General features: G+C 37.4%; 1 protein-coding gene across 1 annotated transcript in view; it reads right to left on the bottom strand.

Annotated features, from left to right (window-relative positions):
• Positions 1 to 2,020: 2,020 nt before the first annotated feature.
• LOC149275033 (adenylate cyclase type 1-like) overlaps positions 2,021 to 22,599 on the bottom strand; it is a gene marked incomplete at its 5' end in the record, with an annotated part of 677,365 nt that continues 656,786 nt past the window's right edge. Inside the window, 2 exons of the mRNA XM_089504957.1 lie at positions 2,021 to 2,098; positions 8,253 to 8,471. Of these exons, the coding sequence (XP_089361083.1) occupies positions 2,021 to 2,098; positions 8,253 to 8,471 (297 nt within the window). The remainder of the gene's footprint in view (positions 2,099 to 8,252; positions 8,472 to 22,599) is intronic.

The following is a 22,599-nucleotide window of genomic DNA, read 5'->3' as shown; positions in this document are numbered from 1 at the left end:
TCCTTAAAATACAAATTCTGCTTGGTTATATAACTTTGAAAATGCTAGGTGCGCTCGCGCTAAGTGATTTGCCGCGGAAAAGGCGGAAATTAGCACTATAAATAGAAGGGGCAGAAGGGTTCTAGTCATGCCGCAAGGCGAACTGCTGGCCAATTTTACTTACCTTTTAAAGTGGGTGAATCTGTGGCTGTGCAGGACAGCTGCTGGCGAAATGGAACTGCTGCTTGAGAAACTGCCACCCTTCAATGCAAAGAATAAAAAAGTTTGTATTTGTTATGTATTTTTATTCGGGTTAACGTTATCCTCTATACAGGGGATGAACCGGTCAATTGGTGGTTAGCCGTCTGGCTTTAGGGGCGGTCGGCTTGGTGTAAATGTTTTGGTTATTGATATAAAGCGAAACTCTGGGTTTGGGCCAAGATTTCCCATTACAAAGTGTTATTGTTTAAACCATAAGTTTATGTTAAGCCTGTTTATTGCAGCAATAAGTGGTTGTGTCGTATGGTGGTTACAATATCCCTTACAACTACATGTATTTCTGGCTACTATTGGGGCGCAACTCCCAGCACACCACATTTGAAAAAAATCTTGTTTAGAAAAACCTATGCACATCAATCATATTTAACCCTGTAAGTATCAAAATAAATGAAAAAAACAGGCATATGAGTACTTCCCAAAAACAGGACAAATATCTTGGAGGTTTTTTTCCCATTTCCACTGGTTAAATATAGTTTTTATAGGTCAAACCGTGAAATGTTTCCTTTTTATCCTAATTTTCCCTACATTTTAAGATATTTTTCATACTAAACGATGGTTTATATATATATATATATATAATTTGTCAGCCCTACTTGTGCTGAAAAAAATAATATATATGTGTGGGGGTGCACTAAATGAGTTAGTGGGCAATCACAGTTAAAAGAAGACATAACAAAAACTGCACTGGCTCTAGTGCAAACGTGGTAAAATATCCCTGGTCCTGAAGGGGTTAATAGTGCAATCCAAAAAGATTTTGAATCATATGTTTAATAAGCCTTCCTAGCAATAAGAATATTATGTCGGCATAAAAGTGAACCAAGGTAAAATGTACACTGGTGATTGGCAAATGAATCATCATTGAAATAATGTGCATTTTTGGGGGGTTTATTTACAGTTTTATTAAATTTGCAGATGAAAATACTGAATAAAACATAGCATGAAGAAATATGTGGAGTTTCAATGAATTAGCTTTACATGTTGCTCCATGAAAATGTGTATATAGTTATACAATAAAGCTTACAGTACCCAAAGTCGAAAGAAAGCAAAACGAAGGGAGAGGATGGGATAAAAAGCTTACAGTACGACCAGTGGTGTAACTAGCGTGGCCCTTTAACCCCTTCAATCCCAGTGTTTTTTTGTACCTCAAAGCCCAGAGCAATGTTGCCATTTTTGCGCTATGTCGGTTCAGCGATCATTCTCTTTTCCTGTGAATAGTGTACCCATGTAAACTATATATTGTTTTTTCAAGGAGAGATAGAGATTTCTTTTGATATCATGGATGATTAGCTGAAAATTTAGAATTAGAAATCGAGTAAAACCTAGCAAAAATTTACATTACTTTATACAAAGCCGTTACATTTTTACATTAGGTATGATGGGACTGCAACTCTAATTTTAAACAAATAAAACAAAAACACCCACAAGCAGACAATACAGGCTATCCTATCAGGGGTACTTGGGCATTCTACATGCAGGTATTTGGCCACCAATCACTGTCAAAGGTGGCCACAGAAATTAGTTCCTGCACTTTTTTTCACCAACGCGTCTTAGTATTTTGTAGTATTACGGCAGAGAAATCTATCCTAAATTGTTCAGCCGCCTCTCCTGATTACGGAAATACCCCACATGCAGGCCCGGACTGGCCATCGGGCACACCGGGCGTTTGCTCCAGGCCCCAACCTTAAAATAGGCCCAGTCAGGACCGCACTGACTGGGCCTATGCGGGCTATGGCCGCATTAACGCAGGGCATAAGGGGCACCCTTAAGCCCGCCGCAACCGCGACCCCGGACCCCGCCACTCTAAGGCCGGGAAGGCCCCACCAGGGCCAGCCATACGGGTCTGCGGCCGCACAGGGTTTAAATTAAAACATCAGGTTTTTTTTTTTTTTTTTTTAACTTTAGTTAACATCCTCCAACAAGTTTTTGTGAGAAGGGGCAGATAAGATGGGGAGAGGGGGTAGTGTGAATGCGTATGAGAATGAATGAATAAATGTGTGGATGAATTGTGTGAATGTGTATGACAATGAATTCATGTGTGGATGAATTGCTTGAATGATTTGTGAGACTGCATTAATGAATGTGTTAATGATTTGTGTGAATGATTGAGTAAATCCAAAGATGGTACACGAAGGGTAGGGCTTTAACAATAAATAAATAACTAAAAATGGCCTGCTAAGGCTTGAATGCCCGGGCCTATTTTTTGTTGCCTGATTGTCCCTACCTCATTCTTAGACTGAGCCCATAACGAGGGATGTTTCTGCACAATTTCTACAAGAGTCACGTCATCATAATCCATTTCTGGCCAAACATGATTTGGGGATACCTTCTCAATTAAATTGATACTATACTATCTCCAAATCACTTGATTCCCTAAATCAATGACCCAACCTCTTTCTCTCATTACATCAGCCCCTAAAATGTTTTCTGAGCTAGGACAATGCCAGATATCAATGTCAGTACACAAATAGCCAGGAATCTCAAACAAAACACCAGTAACCAAAGTTGCTGAAGTAGTACCACTAAAACCTACAATCGTGCAAACAGGTGTTATAGGTAATGCTTGGGTAGGCACACTTCATTGAGCTCCTGTATCAATTAAGAATGTAATCTCTTTTCCCTGTAATTTTCCTTTGATTTATGGTCTGCCACAGTTGTCAGTTGACACCAGAGCTACATAGGTCAATTTACAGAGTGATTGATTCTTAGCTAGTCACTGAGGGGTGTCAGACCCCCCCTGACATTATTTCCTGTTACATTAATAGCAGTGCTATTCGTTGTGAGCTCTCGCTCCTGTCTTAGTAGTGGAGTGTATGGGGAAGTTGAATTATACTGTTCACCAGTATTTGGGGCTGTTGGCACCAGCCCCATTCTCTTTCCCAAAATTTTGTGTTTTGTGTCTGGGGACAAAATTTCTAGTTTTAAGACATTGTCTACACTGCCACTTCAAATGTCCTTTCTTATCACAATGGTAACAACTGACATTTGGTCTACTTATTCTTTGGTTAGTACTATCAACTTGTTTTTAATTAGTAGGATTAGTGAGGCGGGAGGGGGGTAGATAGTGAGAAGAGAGGGGGTAGATAAGAAGGGGTAGAAAAGGGAGAAAGGTAGATAATGAGAATGAGTGAGAGAATGAATGAATGTGTGGATGAATTGTCTGAATGAGGGAGATAATTAATGAGTTTGTGAGAATGCATTAATGAATGTGTAAAGTTGAGCCTTGGGGACAAAGATGGCACAGGCCGGCTGTTTGGGGACAAAGTTGACTCATGCTGGGCTGTTTGGGGACAAAAAGGTCAGGTTCTATGCGGGCAGTGTGGACGCCAGAGCTGGCTTTGTGGCTTTGAGTTGTGCAACCTATCATCTATGCCTGTAGTTTTCTATGCTATGTTTCCATACATTATTATTGTATACCTGCAAATACGGGATTTGTATGTCTGATTCTATGCCTCCAGTGCTGAGTTCACATGTGAACAATAATAATAACAATATTTATATATATATATATATATATAAATATATATATATAAATATAAATATAAATATATAATTGCTAACAGCAAGCAAGACTCATGCCAAGTCAGCTAGCACATGCTGGAATCTGGGTATGCCTGGGCATGATAGGAGTGTGATTGCTGTTAACAATTATATATATATATATATATATATATTGTGACACAATACCCCTTCACTTGGTACTCTGTCCGGGAATCTTTACTCACACACAGTCTATCAGGCTGCAGAGACGGCTCAGACACGAGGAGGGTAAAATAAAAGGCTGGGCCTGTTTTTATTTTTCACCACAGGCATAACAAAAAACAAAAAATAAATAAATCAAAACAAAAAGCCTTGCTCTTGTGAGCACTAACTAATACCAACCTAAGTGCAGTTGGACGGCTTATCCGTTCCCAACAAACAAAAATAACGGTTTATATGCAATATTGGCAGCACTCAGTATTTTGGCAGCACTCAGTATTTTGGCAGCTCTCTCGCTCTCTCTCTCAGGGAGATCTCTCTTGCTCTGAGATCAGGAGACTACTTAACTGCCTCTCCCATTAATTAGTGGAAACAGGTGAGTGCTTAGGAGACTATCCAGGAATCTCCAGACTGGATTCCCACCTGCTGGTCTTCGGCTGCTCACAAAATGTGGAGTGGAGCACTGGCCCGCCCTACTCTCCAAGTGCTCCACCCCAGGGACCCAAAATACACAAATACCAGACATGAATAATTCCATTATTAACAAGACATCTCCCTGGGGCTAGTATAAACTATTGTGGGATATATACACTCCTTCCATTATCATCCCCTGCTCTCTGTCACAATATATATATATATATATATAATAAATATTGTTATTGCATTTTTTTGTCCTATTTTGCTGTGTTACTTATGTTAAATTAAAGTGTGAGATTTTTTTTATGGTGGGGGGGTCATATTTGGTTTCGGACAGGTAAATGCTGGATTTTCAGTTTCAGTCCAGAATTTTCGTTTCGGTGCATCCCTAAGACAGACAATGAAGTGGTAGGCCTACACCACATCAATGTTTGGGTTAGTATATAGTGATAGGAGTTATGCTGCACTATTATCAGTGTCTGGCTCAATGTATAGTGATAGGGATTACGCTGTACGCTGTACCCCCGTCAATGTCGGCCTCATATATATATAAATATATGGGTGTTATGCTATACCCCTATCAATGTCCGCCTCAGTAATAATTACTTTACTGACTGCAGTCGAGTAGAAACGGAATTGTTTTGCAGACATTTCGCAGATCTCAAAACCCCTACCTACAGCCCATGCCCATATTTGCACAAAATATCATAGGGCCCACCCCCAGACCGTGTTCCCTAAACAATGACTATCCCCGATCAACATGGAGGGCCTTTTGAGTAAGTTGCAGTTCTATCCCTCCCCCGATTTAGTGAATTTTCTGGTTCAGGGCTTAGCGTATGGTTTCCATACAGAAGTGATGAAGTCAACATTAAAGGAACTGCAGAAATTTCTGTCAAGTACTGCCTTCCGGCATCCATTAGGAATCTGAAGATGAAGAGGAAGTTCACCTTTCAGCACGACAACGACCCAAGGCCCAAATTCACAAAAGCATGAAGTTTAATATTTTGGAATGGACCAGCCAGAGCCCAGACCTGAATCCGATTGAACATCTGTGGGGTGATCTGTAGAGGGCTGTGCACAGGAGATGTCCTTGAAATCTGAGAGATATGGAAAAAGTGCTGACATGATTTATCTTTGTCTCATTCTTTAACATCACAAGAACCTGGCATATTAACAGGGGTGTGTAGACTTTTTGTATCCACTGTATTTGGTGACAAATTGCTCAGATCTTATGTACTTTTGGTAAACAGTAAAAATTAATTAGAAAGCGAATATATTGTGAATTACTTAGTGCCTATTTCTATCACCAGCAGCAACCAATGAATACAAACAGAAAAAAAGTGTCATTTTCACAGGACATTTAAAGAGGATCATTGCAACCCCTTGACATGCCTGGTCGAAGCTCTGTAGTAAGCAAGATATGTAGCATAAAAGGCGATTGTAACTTATTTTGGACTTTTCTTTATTTTATTTTATTATTCTTTTGAAAGTTCCTATTGATGTATTTAAGTTAACCCCGTGTATACTGGAGAATCTTATTAACATTTTTGTATACTACTTTGCGTGCTGATTATTATTTATTTGCCCTGAACTTGATGATCTTATTGGGGACATCAGAGTTGAAGCCACTCCAATAAACTGTGAATGCATAAATTATTTGAATTAATTTCCCGTTTCTGGTCAGTACATAAAGTATCTGGAATATTGAAAAAAGTAAACCACTCAAAATTTGTATTTATTTTTATTGATCAGAAATACCACTAATGCGCACAATATCACAATTTTCTTTCTTTCTTTCTGTTAAAATTCATTCAAACCCATTGTTAATATTAGTTGTGCGGGGAACAATGTTGCACTTTAGTTCCTTAAAAAAAGGGATTCCTATCAGGAATAATATAGGTATTTGTATCATTTAAGCTATTTAAGCTATTCTCATTGTCATTCAAATACCATATATGTTGTGGCTTCCATTTTGCAAAGCCTATTAGGCCCCATTATTGGCCTTAAAAATCTCCAAGCTGGAGAATTGCAAAAGTTAGTTGCGCCTTGGGGTCAGAAAGTCTCCAAAATACAATCCAAAGTATTGGAGAAAACCCTTTACTCTCATCTAAAAACAAACTTAACTGTCTTCACTACTGTTCACTACTGAAACTTCAAATGAGATTGGTTCTATGGTCAGCTGAAACCAAAATAAAGCTTTTTAGCAATAAGCACCAGTGGTGGGTTTGGGGCACACAGATAAGTAGCCATATGAAAACGTACCTCATGCCAACAGTTAAATATGGTTGTGGCCCTTTAATGTTTTGGGGCTGCCAGAGGACCTGTATATTTTGCTATACTACATGACATCGTGGACTCAAATATCAACAGATATTAAATAAACACCTGTCAGTAAACTTTAAATGGGCAGTGGTTGGGTCTTTTAGCAGAACAATGATCCAAAACAAACATCGAAGTCAACACAAAAATAATTTACCTACCATAAAATCAAGGTCCTACCATGGCCATCCCAGTCCCCTGACATGAATCCATAGAAAACCTGTGGGGTGAACTGAAAAGTCAATCAATACTTGAGGTGGACTTTTCAGTTCACCCCAAAGGGGTAAAACCTGTGTTGTGTTTGCAACTGTTTGGTATTCATGAGAGTAGAGTGTTTTTTAGAATATATCAAAGGGATAAACAATAAAGACAATTTTTCACAGCATGCTTTGCTCATATTTACCAAGGGTGCCAATATTAGCGGAGGGAAATGTATAAGTAAGAAAAACTTATTTTGGTTATTTATATAATAATGAGAATCTACAAGCCTATTTATTCAATAAAAGATGTAGTGTTGTATCTTTATCATATATATATAGACAAGTCAGTAATTTGAAACTGCATCTCATCTAAACACTACTTTTACTTTTTATAATAAAATGCATAATACAAATATTGGATAACATTGGTAAATATTGCAGTAGTTTGAAAAGGCATTTACATAATTGTATATTCCATGCAAACATAAAATAACACAACACATTTATTAAATTATGACATTATGACATGCTTTAACTGAATTGGATTATCTAATTTTGTTATACTTTTGTTAGCTTTCTTTCATGATTTCATTTTTCTTCTGGTCATGAGTTTAGACTGGAAGAAAAGAGATTTGATTTAGTCTAAAGCAGAGGCGAGGGTAATTTACAGTAAGGACAATAACGATGTGGAATTCTCTGCCTGCAGAGGTAGTTTTATACAGACGGTTAAACAGCAACTGGATGGATACCTGGAAAAACATAATATTCAGGCATATAATCTTCAATTATAGGGAAACAGCTTATTGATCCAAGGAGAAATCTGACTGCCATTTTGGGGTCAAGAAGGAATTTTTTCCCTGGTTAGTGCAAAATTGGAAAGAGCCAAACTGGTTTTTTTTTGCCTTCTTTTGGATCAACAGCAACAAATTAACCCATATAGGAAAGGCTGAACTTGATGGACCCGAGTCTTTTTTCAGCCTATATAACTATGTAACTATGTAACATTATCAGAGGTTACTGTCTATTTTAGGCCAGTGAGAGAATGACACTACACAACTCTTCTGGCTCCACTATGTCAGGCTTTGTGGTGGGAAAGACACACAGAAACACTCGATGCTCTATTTTCCCTCATCGTCTACAATGAAACAAAAATGCTAATACAAATGCCAAATGTTTCTTTGAATGAATTTTGTTTTTGTGTCTCATAAACCATACTATGAAGGATTCCCAAAGAACAGGCAATAAACAACAATGCACACATAGATTTTGTTATATTGTGTATTATACCGCTTTACATGCTGGCACAGATGAAAGATAATGCATTGTTGGGATTTCATGGGTTTTGAAAGTTAAGCTGGCTACCGATGGACAACTACTTCCCAATTTAGTTTGAATGTTTAGTCTTCCATATGGATACATTTTTCTTTCCAAATTTAAAGATCGGGTTTGTGAGTTTATTCCATCAACTTTTCCTTCAAGAAAATATGTTAACATTTCTCCTTTTCCTTTGACACTAACTTTGCCACGACAAACAAATTCATAGTTGCACCTCTTCAGTATTCGATGAACATCCTCAGTTACCTTAAGAATAAAATAAAATAGAATTATATTATATTCACAACATAAAGACTGTATAAAATAAATAAATGCATGTGAACTTTAAACAGGATTATTTGCCATTGTGGCTCTAATGGATGGCAGGTCCATGATGATCATCCAAGAAATAGGCCATTATTCTTATTTTAAAGGGACCAGTTAAGCACAAAGAGACATGAAAGAAATCACCATGGATTTAAGCATTGATGAAAGGGCTACATGACTGAGCATGGGAAATGCATCAATATATACATAATGCAGGAATTATATTTTGAAGACTAGGTAATATGAGTGGTATTTACATATACGCACATTCAAGAAATGTGCTGGTAGTAAGCAGTCACAAAACGTCTGCTTTTTGGAGTATGAAACAGTAGTGTGATACAGACACAGGGTTTAGGTTATTTGAGACTAGATAAAAATCCTCATTATCATGGAGATAAATGCATATTCAATAACTGCCCTTTCAGTAAGAATAGGTAAAAAGATTGCTTTACTGCATATAATAGATGCATTAACATATAGAATACAGGTTGGGGTTCTTTATATTTTGGTCCTAAAGTCTTGAGTGGCTCATGAGAAGAAGGAGCTCATGCTAGGCTATAAAAGTAAGCAGTATAAAGGTGCCAACCCGGAATAATTTAGCACAAGGAATTGTTTGTAAACCCTGACCAGAGCCTGTGGTATCAACCATACAGCACGTTATCATGTTCCTGGCTGTTTAACACAAACATAGAATGTGTCGGCAGATAAGAACCATCTAGTCTGTCCCATTTCTTAAAACATTTTATATCTAGAATAGCTTTGTGCCTATCCCATACATGCTTAAACTTGTTCACTGAATCAACTTCTAACACTTCTCAGTAAAGTAATATTTCCCGATAGATTGAAATTACGTCCTCTTGTTGTGGTCGTTTTTCTTCTTTTAAATATACTCTTCTCCTTTTTTTTTTTTTTCAAATATTTTTTATTAGTTTTATAAAATACAAAACAAAAGTAAATGTAACTTTAACATCAAACATATGAGACTGTCAAATAGTATTGCACATACAATATACAGTGTACAATAATAATTCAAATTGATACGATAAAATTGGGAAACAATTACAACAATTATCACTAGAAAGAGAAAAAAACAACACAAAAACAAGGGGAAAAAACAGGGGGAAAAAATGGAAATGTAAATTATTAAATTCTTCAATCCGGAAGTCTTCACTCTAACCAAAGTTATCTCACTATGGATGAAAAATTAAGAAGAAGCGTGCAGAAATGTAAAATTAAAAAAAATAATAATCTAAAGGAATAAAAAAGATAAACTAAAGGAAAAATATCCTTCTAATTTTCTCTTCCCAGGAGTCCCAGAAAAATAAAAGTTGTGTTTTAAAAGCTGAGGGTAGCCTAATGGAAGATTCATAAGATTTATTCTCCAAGGTCATATACAAGATTTCTTTTATAGTCGGAACAACTCCTGTTTTCCAATACTTAGGAATAAGGATAGTAGCTGCAATCAGCAAATGACCTATGATGATCTAATCTATTTTAGGTACATCAGACGGAAAGTGTTTAAAAATACATAATTCTGGACCAAGCACTTCAATCTCGCTATTCACAAGCTTAATTATTGCTAATAAAGAGTCCCACATAGGTTTAATTCATGGACAGTCCCAGAAAATATGAAGGAGATTACTTGGGCCATTGCAGCCTCTCCAACATTTAAAACTTGTAGTCATCTTCATGCGAAAAAGTTTATCCGGGGTCAAATACCATCTGTAAATAATCTTAAAATGATTTTCAAAATGTTGTGCACATTGTGTTATGCCCCTCAGTCCCGAGAACATATCATTCCAGACAGCTAGATCGTATGTTTTACCTAATTCCTCTTCCCAGGACGATAAAAATTTAAGTTTTTCTGAAATCTTCGAGGAGAGGGAAGAGTAACACAATGAGATAGTACCTTTCCGGTCCGGGGCATTAATATAAACTGTCTCTATATCATTCAAAGCTAAATGAGACTGATCCACATCAAAATCAGATATATTATATCGTTCTTGAAGAATTTGAATAATTAAGTCATAGTCACATTGTCTGTCAGCATCTAAAGTAAATTTTTTTGTAATTTTGGAAATGATAGAGCCGAATTATTTGTAAAGAAATCGTTAATGGAAAAAACATGTTTGCTATTCCAGTAATCTATATCTAGGTCTGGAAGAACATATCTCAAGGAACTAAGTGACATCGCCCTGGACCAAGTAATAGAACCTGGTAATTTATTAAATAATCTATCCCAAGAGAGTATAGCCAATTTAGTTGAGGGGTACATTTTCGTAAACTTGGGACGATTAGAATGTGAAACCCATAAAACATCTTTAATACAAAAAGGTTTTAGTTTATTAATTTCCATAATAAGCCATCTAGGCCAATCCCTGTCCAAATTAAATTTGAAAGCACTAGAGGCATTCGAGGCGTAATAATAATTCCTAAAATCTGGCACCCCCAATCCAAAATTGTCTCTAGAATTAGTCAAAGTGGTAAATTTGACTCTGCTAGGCTTCTTCCTCCAGAGAAACTTTATGAGCGCAGATCGCACCGAATCAGTATATTTTTCATTTCTTTTTACTTCTCTCTTTGGGCCTATTTTTTTATCTTTAGTATATATTTTATTTGTTCCAAATTTAGTTGGTTCCCCATTAGGAAGGGAATCATTTCTTTTTTAGTTTTGTTGTTTTTCCCCTCCCCATTTGTAATCAATGGAAGCTCTTGTGTGATACTTCATATTTTGTTTCTTTTGGTTCTCTCGCTGTGCGTGCTTGTACCTCCTTTACAATACCCTTCCATGTTTTTAAAATTTGATGTGTTAGGCCCAATCCCTTTATTTTGTGTTTTAGCCATTCACAGTCTTGTGTTCATTTTTGCTGTTCCTTATAATCAATGGTATTGAAAATAATGTCCTTTAATGTTAAGGGATTGGGCTCTTTTCATAAAAGAAGGCTGTTGTTGAAGGAGGCTAGGGAGAAGCGTGTAGATGTTTTGTGCATACAGGAGTCCCACTTTAAAAATGATTTTAATCCCCACATTTTTGCTAGGTATTATCCCATTCAATTTCATTCAAAGTTTTCTTCAAAGGCTAGGGGGACTTCTATTTTTTTTAACAAATCATTGGCTATCAAGACTTTGACAACTATTATTGATCCTGACGGTAGATATGTGTTATGGGTGGGTAAAGTGAATAACGTAGATTATTCCATTTTCAATGTTTATTTTCCAACGAGTTCCCAATTTCAATATTTGAAAAACGTTATGCAAACAGCTCTTGACGAATGTAGGGGGAGAGTGATTGTTTGTGGTGATACTAATTTCGTATTGGACCCTGAAAGTGATGTCTCAAGGGAGGACTCCTCTCCCAATTCAAATTCTTATATGTCCACTGCAAAGAGGTGCTCCAAATTGTTGCAATCCAGATGTTACTATGATGTGTGGCGTCTCCTACATCCTAATGAAAGAGATTATACTTTTTACTCAGCTGGCCACAATATGTACTCTCGTATCGATCGCTTTTTAGTGCCTGAAAATATGTTATCTTTCATTGAGAAAGCTGAAATCTTAGATTTTAAATGGTCAGATCATGCTCCTATTACTTTGAATATTCATGAAACAATACCACATGTCCCTTATAGACCTTGGAGACTGAATGATTTCATTTTGAATAACATAGATGAAAGAATTTTGGCTGAAAAAACGTTATCTTCATATTTTGAAGAAAACATTACTGAAGATATTCCATATTCTACTATTTGGAATGCTCATAAGGCTGTGTTAAGAGGCCATTTTATTCAGAGAAATTCTTATATTAGGAAAACATCGTCTGCAAATGTTAAAACTTTGGAGAAAGAATTATATAATTTAAATTTAGCAAATAAGTTAGGCCCTTCTTTCTCTGTTTCAGCTTTAATTAAAGACGTGAAAACAAAATTGGATAAACTTAATTTGGAAAAGACTGCTAAAACTTTACGATCTTTAAAAATTTCATTTTACTCAAAGGGTAATAAAGCCTCTAATTTATTAGCGAATAAATTAAAACAAAAAACTATACAATCTAGAATAGCTTATATATTGGATGATTCTGGCCAGAAAATTTTACATCCTAGGGACATTTCTAATTCTTTTGCTGCATATTATAAGTCACTTTATAACCTTAAAGATTCCCCTCTGGAAACACAACCAACCTCTGCTAAAATAACTGAATTTTTGGATAAAATTAATCTCCCTAGAATCCCTGATTCTCATGTTGAATTTCTTGAGTCGGACATTTCTTTGGAGGAGGTGCTTCAAGCTATTAAAGATACTCCATCTGGTAAGGCACCGGGTCCTGATGGTTTTTCTGCTCTATACTATCACAAATTTAAAAATATCTTATTGCCACATTTAACGAAATTGTTTAACGAATATTGGAAAAATGGCTATATTCCTGATGAATCCCTTTGTGCCCAAATTTCTACTTTACCTAAACCCGGGAAGGAACCTGATAGGTGTTCCAATTTTAGACCCATTTCTCTAATTAATAATGACACCAAATTATACTCGAAAATATTAGCTAATCGTATCTCAAATTTATTGCCTCTGCTTGTTCATAACGATCAAGTAGGTTTTATTGCCAGACGTCAAGCAACAGACAATACGAGACGTTTTATTAATTTGATCTCATATATTCAAAAATCTAAACACCCCTCTTTATTTTTATCACTCGATGCTGAAAAGGCATTTGATAGGATCCATTGGGGATATTTGGAAGATGTTTTGATTCGGTTTGGGTTCCCAGCTGCTTTGAGAAAAGCTATTTTTGCTTTGTATCAGAAGCCTACTGCAAAAGTGCTGGCCTCTGGAGTTTTGTCCGACTCATTCTCTTTATCCAATGGGACTAGGCAGGGTTGCCCTTTGTCACCTTTACTTTTTGCTTTAGCTATTGAACCTTTGGCTGAGGCAATAAGAGTTGATAGTAATATTCAAGGTGTTACAATAGATGGAGATACTCACAAATTGGGTTTATTTACAGACGATGTAATTCTTACGTTAAGTGATCCAGCTACTTCTATGGGTCATTTATTTTCTCTTCTTAGAGAATTTCGTGAAGTGTCCTTTTATAAAATTAATGATACCAAAACACAGGCATTACCATTCCATATAAAGAGGAATGATTTGACTGCTCTTAAAAGATCATATGACTTTGACTGGAGGAAGACCTTTATTTCCTATTTAGGCATTAATTTATGTAAAAATTTGACACATATGTATGCTTACAATTTAAAGACTTTTTGGCCCTCTTTGCTACTGGATCTTGAGAGGTGGGACAATCTTGAGATTTCATGGTTGGGTAGAATACATTCCATTAAGATGGTTATTCTCCCCAAGATTTTGTATTTTTTAAGAGCCATACCTTTAAGTGTGCCAATTTCTTTTTTTGATTCGGTGCGATCTGCGCTCATAAAGTTTCTCTGGAGGAAGAAGCCTAGCAGAGTCAAATTTACCACTTTGACTAATTCTAGAGACAATTTTGGATTGGGGGTGCCAGATTTTAGGAATTATTATTATGCCTCGAATGCCTCTAGTGCTTTCAAATTTAATTTGGACAGGGATTGGCCTAGATGGCTTATTATGGAAATTAATAAACTAAAACCTTTTTGTATTAAAGATGTTTTATGGGTTTCACATTCTAATCGTCCCAAGTTTACGAAAATGTTCCCCTCAACTAAATTGGCTATACTCTCTTGGGATAGATTATTTAATAAATTGCCAGGTTCTATTACTTGGTCCAGGGCGATGTCACTTGGTTCCTTGAGATATGTTCTTCCAGACCTAGATATAGATTACTGGAATAGCAAACATGTTTTTTCCATTAACGATTTCTTTAAAAATAATTCGGCTCTATCATTTCCAAAATTACAAAAAAATTTACTTTAGATGCTGACAGACAATGTGACTATGACTTAATTATTCAAATTCTTCAAGAACGATTTAATATATCTGATTTTGATGTGGATCAGTCTCATTTAGCTTTGAATGATATAGAGACAGTTTATATTAATGCCCCGGACCGGAAAGGTACTATCTCACTGTGTTACTCTTCCCTCTCCTTGAAGGTTTCAGAAAAACTTACATTTTTATCGTCCTGGGAAGAGGAATTAGGTAAAACATACGATCTAGGTGTCTGGAATGATATTTTCTCGGGACTAAGGGGCATAACACAATGTGCACAACATTTTGAAAATCATTTTAAGATTATTTACAGATGGTATTTGACCCCGGGTAAACTTTTTCGCATGAAGATGACTACAAGTTTTAAATGTTGGAGAAGCTGCAATGGCCCAGGTAATCTCCTTCATATTTTCTGGGACTGTCCATTAATTAAACCTATGTGGGACTCTTTATTAGCAATAATTAAGCTTGTGAATAGCGAGATTGAAGTGCTTGGTCCAGAATTATGTATTTTTAAACACTTTCCGTCTGATTTACCTAAAATAGATAAGATCATCATAGGTCATTTGCTGATTGCAGCTACTATCCTTATTCCTAAGTATTGGAAAACAGGAGTTGTTCCGACTATAAAAGAAATCTTGTATATGACCTTGGAGAATAAATCTTATGAATCTTCCATTAGGCTACCCTCAGCTTTTAAAACACAACTTTTATTTTTCTGGGACTCCTGGGAAGAGAAAATTAGAAAGATATTTTTCCTTTAGTTTATCTTTTTTATTCCTTTAGATTATTATTTTTTTAATTTTACATTTCTGCACGCTTCTTCTTAATTTTTCATCCATATGTATTTTTTTATATATAGCGAGATAACTTTGGTTAGAGTGAAGACTTCCGGATTGAAGAAATTTACATTTCCATTTTTTCCCCCTGATTTTTCCCTTTGTTTTTGTGTTGTTTTTTTCTCTTTCTAGTGATAATTGTTGTAATTAATGTTTCCCAATTTTATGGTTTCAATTTGAATTATTATTGTACACTGTATATTGTATGTGCGATACTATTTGACAGTCTCATATGTTTGATGTTAAAGTTACATTTACTTTTGTTTTGTATTTTATAAAACTGTAATAAAAAATATTTGAAAAGATCGCACCGAATCAAAAAAAGAAATTGGCACACTTAAAGGTATGGCTCTTAAAAAATACAAAATCTTGGGGAGAATAACCATCTTAATGGAGTGTATTCTACCCAACCATGAAATCTCAAGATTGTCCCACCTCTCAAGATCCAGTAGCAAAGAGGGCCAAAAAGTCTTTAAATTGTAAGCATACATATGTGTCAAATTTTTACATAAATTAATGCCTAAATAGGAAATAAAGGTCTTCCTCCAGTCAAAGTCATACGATCTTTTAAGAGCAGTCAAATCATTCCTCTTTATATGGAATGGTAATGCCTGTGTTTTGGTATCATTAATTTTATAAAAGGACACTTCACGAAATTCTCTACGAAGAGAAAATAAATGACCCATAGAAGTAGCTGGATCACTTAACGTAAGAATTACATCGTCTGCAAATAAACCCAATTTGTGAGTATCTCCATCTATTGTAACACCCTGAATATTACCATCAACTCTTATTGCCTCAGCCAAAGGTTCAATAGCTAAAGCAAAAAGTAAAGGTGACAAAGGGCAACCCTGCCTAGTCCCATTGGATAAAGAGAATGAGTCGGACAAAACTCCAGAGGCCAGCACTTTTGCAGTAGGCTTCTGATACAAAGCAAAAATAGCTTTTCTCAAAGCAACTGGGAACCCAAACCGAATCAAAACATCTTCCAAATATCCCCAATGGACCCTATCAAATGCCTTTTCAGCATCGAGTGATAAAAATAAAGAGGGGTGTTTAGATTTTTGAATATATGAGATCAAATTAATAAAACGTCTCGTATTGTCTGTTGCTTGACGTCTGGGAATAAAACCTACTTGATCGTTATGAACAAGCAAAGGCAATAAATTTGAGATACCATTAGCTAATATTTTCGAGTATAATTTGGTGTCATTATTAATTAGAGAAATGGGTCTAAAATTGGAACACCTATCAGGTTCCTTCCCGGGTTTAGGTAAAGTAGAAATTTGGGCACAAAGGGATTCATCAGGAATATAGCCATTTTTCCAATATTCGTTAAACAATTTCGTTAAATGCGGCAATAAGATATTTTTAAATTTGTGATAGTATAGAGCAGAAAAACCATCAGGACCCGGTGCCTTACCAGATGGAGTATCTTTAATAGCTTGAAGCACCTCCTCCAAAGAAATGTCCGACTCAAGAAATTCAACATGAGCATCAGGGATTCTAGGGAGATTAATTTTATCCAAAAATTCAGTTATTTTAGCAGAGGTTGGTTGTGTTTCAAGAGGGGAATCTTTAAGGTTATAAAGTGACTTATAATATGCAGCAAAAGAATTAGAAATGTCCCTAGGATGTAAAATTTTCTGGCCAGAATCATCCAATATATAAGCTATTCTAGATTGTATAGTTTTTTTGTTTTAATTTATTCGCTAATAAATTAGAGGCTTTATTACCCTTTGAGTAAAATGACATTTTTAAAGATCGTAAAGTTTTAACAGTCTTTTCCAAAATCAGTTTATCCAATTTTGTTTTCACGTCTTTAATTAAAGCTGAAACAGAGAAAGAAGGGCCTAACTTATTTGCTAAATTTAAATTATATAATTCTTTCTCCAAAGTTTTAACATTTGCAGACGATGTTTTCCTAATATAAGAATTTCTCTGAATAAAATGGCCTCTTAATACAGCCTTATGAGCATTCCAAATAGTAGAATATGGAATATCTTCAGTAATGTTTTCTTCAAAATATGAAGATAACGTTTTTTCAGCCAAAATTCTTTCATCTATGTTATTCAAAATGAAATCATTCTGTCTCCAAGGTCTATAAGGGACATGTGGTATTGTTTCATGAATATTCAAAGTAATAGGAGCATGATCTGACCATTTAAAATCTAAGATTTCAGCTTTCTCAATGAAAGATAACATATTTTCAGGCACTAAAAAGCGATCGATACGAGAGTACATATTGTGGCCAGCTGAGTAAAAAGTATAATCTCTTTCATTAGGATGTAGGAGACGCCACACATCATAGTAACATCTGGATTGCAACAATTTGGAGCACCTCTTTGCAGTGGACATATAAGAATTTGAATTAGGAGAGGAGTCCTCCCTCGAGACATCACATTCAGGGTCCAATACAAAATTAGTATCACCACAAACAATCACTCTCCCCCTACATTCATCAAGAACTGTTTGCATAACATTTTTCAAATATTGAAATTGGGAACTCGTTGGAAAATAAACATTGAAAATGGAATAATCTACGTTATTCACTTTACCCACCCATAACACATATCTACCTTCAGGATCAATAATAGTTTTCAAAGTCTTGATAGCCAATGATTTGTTAAAAAAAATAGAAGTCCCTCTAGCCTTTGAAGAAAACTTAGAATGAAATTGAATGGGATAATACCTAGCAAAAATGTGGGGATTAAAATCATTTTTAAAGTGGGACTCCTGTATGCACAAAATATCTACACGCTTCTCCCTAGCCTCCTTCAACAATAACCTTCTTTTATGAAAAGAGCCCAATCCCTTAACATTAAAGGACATTATTTTCAATACCATTGATTATAAGGAACAGCAAAAATGAACACAAGAATGTAAATGGCTAACACATAAAATAAAGGGATTGGGCCTAACACATAAAAAATTTAAAAACATGGAAGGGTATTGTAAAGGAGGAACAAGCACACGCAGCGAGAGAACTAAAAGAAACAAACTAATAAGTATCACACTTCCAGAGCATACTCTTCTCCTTTAGCGTATTAAATGTTTCTATCATATCCTCTCTGTCAAATCTTTCTTCAATGTCACACCGCACTAGGTAGATCCAAAACCAGGTACCTGCATGCCAGGAGGAGCAGGGTTCAGCTACGGGTTTCACAGATGAATCGTAGTCAAGACAAGCAAGGTTCAGCAACGGTTAAACAGGTAAATCGTGGTCAAGACAAGCCAGGTTCAGCAACGGTTAAACAGGGTAAATTCTGGTCAAGAAAAGGCTGGGTTCAGCAACATGTTAAACAGGTACAAACTCACGCTAGCCAAAATGCACTAGGCAATATCACAGGCACCTCAAGCGGATCAGCGGGATATGACTATTGATGACTATTGATAGGGTCCACAGAATTCCAAAACCCTCTCATCTCTCCAAGGACATACCCAGAGATGTCCTGGCCATTATCCAGTTCTTCCAATACAAAGAGGACGTACTTAAAGCAGCCAAGAATCCTCCTACTCTACATGACCGCTTCTCTAAAATAGCGTTATTTGCTGACTTGTCAGCCGCTACTCTGAAAAGAAGAAGAGCATTCTCTACTACCACCGCAATTCTGAGAGACGAAGGAATTCCTAATCGTTGGGGATTTCCTGTAAAACTTTTTGTAACCAGGAACGGAGCCACTCATGCCCAGTGCGGCACTCCATCTAATTAACAAATGGTTCCCTGACTCCGTACAAGAGACTTCCACATCACTGCATAAGAAGAGACCTCCCCCTCTCCACCAAGAATGGACCACTGTCAGAAAATCTCTCTCCATGGATTTATCATATGGACACAGACGTTCTCACTCAAGATCCCGATCTCCTACTTGAAAACCAGGACACCCCAAGACGTACATGGACACATGTTAACCGACTTTCCGGAATCACAGATCCTCTGGACTTCTCGTCCAACACACCCGGGTCCTCCATCAAACTCCTTTGATTGATGCTCCAGTTCCTTCCTGACTGGAAGGTATTTCTCTAAGTTGTGTGGCGATTTCTTGCCAGAAACTTTACTAACAGGACCACCAGATATGAGTAAAATTACCTTGATCAGCCTCACATCTCCAGCACCTCTCTGAGGCTTGTGGATACATTTTAGCTATTATGGTGGGAACTAGGTACCATCGATTTAATATTTTATAGTGCAGCTCCACTAAGTTGAGGCAGTGAACAGATTCATCAACTGTTTTCAGTGACCTATTCCAGTCTTCCCTGGTAAATGCTGACATTAGGTCCTCATTCCATTCTCCAGTGCTGGATGTTTCGAATTATGTTAGGCTAAGGTCAGCAAAGTCATAGCTGATGACACCGAAATTTTTTGTAATTGTAGGCCTAACATTTGTTCTAATTTTTTAATTGATTCAGACATGTTATTATTTTTGTATTTTAGTCTAAAATACGTTAACAGCTCTTTTTTAGGGATCATGTATGACTGAGTTAGGGCTTCAAACGTTTTGATATTTCTTGTGTCATACATGTCACCGATAGTCTGAATACCACATCTTTGCCAAGTATTTAAATTAAGACTGTCTACTAAGTTTGAACAAATTGATAAAGAAAGAGAAGGTAGCAAATGGTTTTTGATTCCTATATTTTTCTTAAAACTTTCCCATACTGGTGGGGTTTAGTTGATAGCAATTTTATTGATAGTCTCGGTTTTTTTCCAAGCCAAATAAAATTATTAAATGACGATTGTATCATGTTTAACCAGCTATCTGGAATTATGATTGGGATTAATCTCATCAAATTTGGGAAGTATATACGATTTTATAATGTTTATTCTGCCCAGCCATGAAAATTCTAAGTATTTCCATACCTTAAGGTTTTTATTTGTTTGTTTTAATAGGGGTAGAAAATTAATCACCACCGTTTTGGAAACATCAGAGCATATTTTGATTCCCAAATAATCTATTATTAGATTTTGATGCCCATTGGAAGCCATGGTTTTTAATAATTTTAGTCTTTGTATATATATATATATATATATATATATATATATATATATATATATATATATATCAACATTTACTCCAAGGATTATAGATTTATCTTGGTTTAATTTATATCCTGATACGTTGGAGTAATCATTGATGACTCTCATTAATTCATCTATAGAATTAGCCGGGTCTGTAAGGGAAAGAATAATGTCGTCGGCATATAGATTTATTTTGATATGTTGTCGCAAAGTACTAAAGCCTTGGATATTATCATTATATCGTATCATCACTGCTAGGGGCTCTAACGATAGAACGTATAAAAGAGGTGATAGAGGGCATCCTTGTCTAGTGCCGTTTGACAAAGTAAACCAGTCTGATCCAAAGCCATTTCGCACTACTCTTGCAGAGGGAGTTGAATACAATGCCATAATATAGTTTATTATTGTCTCTCTAAAACCAAACTTTTCTAATGTGGCCCTTAGAAAGTCCCAATTAAACCTATCAAAGGCCTTTTCGGCATCTAAAGAAAGGGCCAATAGGGGCAATCCTTTCTTTTGAGCAGAGTCAAACAGATCTATTAACCTTCTGATTTTATTAGCTACGCTTCTCCCTGGGATCTTCAGTCTTTCGGCTAGAACAGCTGCATAGATTTTTATATCAACATTTAACAGCGCAGTAGGACGGTAATTTGACACCTGTTCTGCGTTTTTATCATGTTTCAGAATCGGGACCACATTAGCTTGAAGAAGTTCTGCCGGAATTTGGTGACCTTGACCGAAAGCATTAAAAGTTTCTGCTAGAGGGGGCGTGGCCGGCCGAGCTCCAAGATGGACGTGCAGTGAACCTGCTCCTACACGACGCCCTACAATTAGCACTGATAACGGCTACCTACCTCGATTTTCTACACCGCCTCCGTTCGCAGAGACACCCGGCATGACTGGGGGCTCTCGTAAGCTGCCGAAGAGGAAGACAGTACCAGCCATCTTCCAAAAGAAGACACCTGCGGCCGAAGTTCCCGCGCTTTCCATGATGGCGGCGTCGGGCCCAGCCGACGATGAAGCCTCGGTTTCCTGCACTAAAAGGGACGTGGAGGAACTTAAAGATTTGGTCTTGTCGGTCAAGAAGGACCTGATGGATCACATCCACGCTGAATTACGCCAATTGACGCGCGATATCACGGATATTGGCTCCCGCACAGACGTACTCGAGCGCACCCATACTGACCTCAGAAGCGGGCAACACTTGCTGGAAACTGAGGTGGCTGCCCTACGCCACGAAATCGACATACTACAGGATGCCCAAGAAGATCTGGAGAATAGGTCCCGTAGGGCCAATTTTCGTATTCGGGGTGTCCCGGAGACGTACCAAGACACCGATGAGGTGTTGCATCGGATTCTCCAACAGCTCCTGCCTGATGTTCCGCTGTCGGACGTTGCCGTGGATAGGATCCACAGGGCATTGAGGCCTAAACCCAAGACGGCTGACAACCCCAGGGACATTATCAAGCTGCGTGACTACGCGCTCAAGGAGGACATCATGCGGGCGGCTAGGTCTGTGCAATTGCGCCTGGATAATTTTGAGCTTCAACTTTACGCGGACCTATCGCCCAGAACACTCCAAAGGCGCAAAGCTCTCCACCCTGTCACGGCTCACCTACGCTCTCACGGTGTGCCCTATAGATGGAGGTTCCCTTTCGCGCTCCAGGTCCTCAAGGAGGGTACCGGCTACATCCTCAAGGCCCCCTCGGAGGCCGTGGAGTTTCTTCACTCTTTGGGCCTTCCCCCGTTAACATCCAGCCGGAAACGAAGCCGTCAAGACCGTGGGCCCATCGCGACTGCCGACTGGATGGATGTCCCGAGCTCCACGCGCGCAGTCCCGTAGGCTAGGCTCTCTCCAGGCTCCGCTACACGTCATCCTTCGGATCGGAGGTTACGGATTGCTCCGGTTCTCTTACAAACCTGCTCACCTCGGGTTCGGCCACCCTGATCGTCTGGAGGAAGTAAGCTACATTCCTGCCATCGCATAGCCCCTCGACAGCCCTCGGTGTGGACACCTTCTCCTGCCGGCTCGTCGTTCCAGCACTTCGTCCATCCCCAGCCGCCCCGCAGCGTTTTGGGACTATCCGCACCTATGGTATCCTTTGCGGTATGGGGGGTCATGGACTGATGCGAACTTCGTCCACCGGCAGACTCTATAATATGGCTATGCTTGCAAGACTCTATCGGGGTGGCTTTGCTATTGGGGTCTGCGCCAGTTTAGTTTTGTATGATTTCTTGTTTCTTTATCGGGATATCGCGTTTTTATTATTTTCATTTTACGTTA

This window comes from Sceloporus occidentalis, unplaced genomic scaffold (genome assembly GCF_023333645.1).
Source record: "Sceloporus occidentalis isolate IW3139 unplaced genomic scaffold, rSceOcc1.0.p SCAF_301, whole genome shotgun sequence".
Taxonomy (NCBI): domain Eukaryota; kingdom Metazoa; phylum Chordata; class Lepidosauria; order Squamata; family Phrynosomatidae; genus Sceloporus; species Sceloporus occidentalis.
The sequence above is the reverse complement of the archived record's forward strand: the minus strand, read 5'-3'. Positions and strand labels throughout refer to the sequence as shown.